Here is a 1,298-nt window from a genome sequence, read left to right as displayed (position 1 = left end):
GAGAGAGAGAGAGAGAGAGAGCGTAATAAAATTAATAATTTCTCAATCTGAAAAAAAAGCCAGCAACAAAAAACAAAACAACCCCCCCTCCCCCACAACACAAAAACAAAAACAAAAACCACACAAAGAAAAAACCAAACGCAAAACCAGACGAAAGTGACATTACATTATTGAATGAAAAGGAAGATAGAGATTAGGTCACATTTTACCATAACAATACTGTTTATAAAGCCTATAATAATATATGAAAGCTATCTCTCAAAAAACAACACAGGGAACATGAAGACTTGATCAAAATAAGAGGTTTGGTCAACTCACCAGACGAAGGAGAAAAGGAGAAAAGAATAATAACAGAAAGAAGAAGAAAAGAAGAAATAAAGTAGAAGAATAAAAGAAGGAAATAAGGGCCAAAGATGAAGAAAGGAAGAAGAAAAGAAGAAGAGAATGCAAGAAGAATGAATGAAGAAGAAAAGAAAAAGATGATGAAAGAGGGAAGTAAGGAAATAAGAATAAGAAAAAGAAGAAAAGAGGAAGGAGATAAGTAGAAAATAATTTTAAAAAGGAAAAGAAAAGAAGAAGCAAAATAGAAGAAAAGAAGAAGAAAATAAGGAGAAAAGGAGAAGAAAATAAGAAGTAAAGATGAAGAAAAGATGAAGATAAAATAGGGAAGTAAGGAGATAAGAAGAAGAAAAGAAGAAAAAATAAACTAAAAGAAGAAGGAAATAAGGTGAAACATATGAAAAAGGAGAAGACCCCCCCCCCCCACGAAGAATAAAAGAAGAGGAAAAGAAGAAGAAAAAATCAAGGGGGGAATGGGGAAAAGAATGTTTAAAAAGAAGAAAAAAAGAAGAAGTAAAGAAAAAAAAAGAAGAAGCAAATAAGGAGTAACGATGAAGAAAAGAAGGAGGAAGAAAAGAATAAAAATGAAGAAGCAAATAAGGAGTAACGATGAAGAAAAGAAGGAGGAAATAGGAAGTAAATAAGAAGAAAAGAAGCAGGACAAAAGGAGTAAAGATGATGAAAAGAAAGAGAAAGAAAAGAATAAGTAAGTATTTACCACCACAACAGCTACCCCGGAGCCCCGGAGGATCCAGTAGTAGTCGGGGTTGAGTTGGAAATTCCAGCAACTGAGGAGAGATGAGTGGGGAGAAAGGGTTAATAATAATTTTTTTCTTTTTACTTGCATGAGCGTGGGCATGTGTCTCACTCTCTCTCCCTCTCTCCCTCTCTCCCCCCCTCTCTCTCTCCCTCTCTCTCCCTCTCCTGCTCTCTCTCTCTCTCTCTCTCTCTCTCTCTCT

At 35.2% G+C, this 1,298-nt stretch overlaps 1 protein-coding gene across 1 annotated transcript in view; it reads right to left on the bottom strand.

The window, feature by feature from the left end:
* LOC101854268 (glucagon-like peptide 1 receptor) overlaps positions 1-1,298 on the bottom strand; it is a 72,064-nt gene that overhangs the window by 5,334 nt on the left and 65,432 nt on the right. The window contains exon 10 of the mRNA XM_035971240.1: positions 1,058-1,127. Coding sequence (XP_035827133.1) covers positions 1,058-1,127 — 70 coding nt within the window. The remainder of the gene's footprint in view (positions 1-1,057; positions 1,128-1,298) is intronic.

Source organism: Aplysia californica, unplaced genomic scaffold, assembly GCF_000002075.1.
Source record: "Aplysia californica isolate F4 #8 unplaced genomic scaffold, AplCal3.0 scaffold00402, whole genome shotgun sequence".
In the NCBI taxonomy this organism is placed as follows: domain Eukaryota; kingdom Metazoa; phylum Mollusca; class Gastropoda; order Aplysiida; family Aplysiidae; genus Aplysia; species Aplysia californica.
This window is presented reverse-complemented; position numbering and strand designations above follow the sequence as displayed.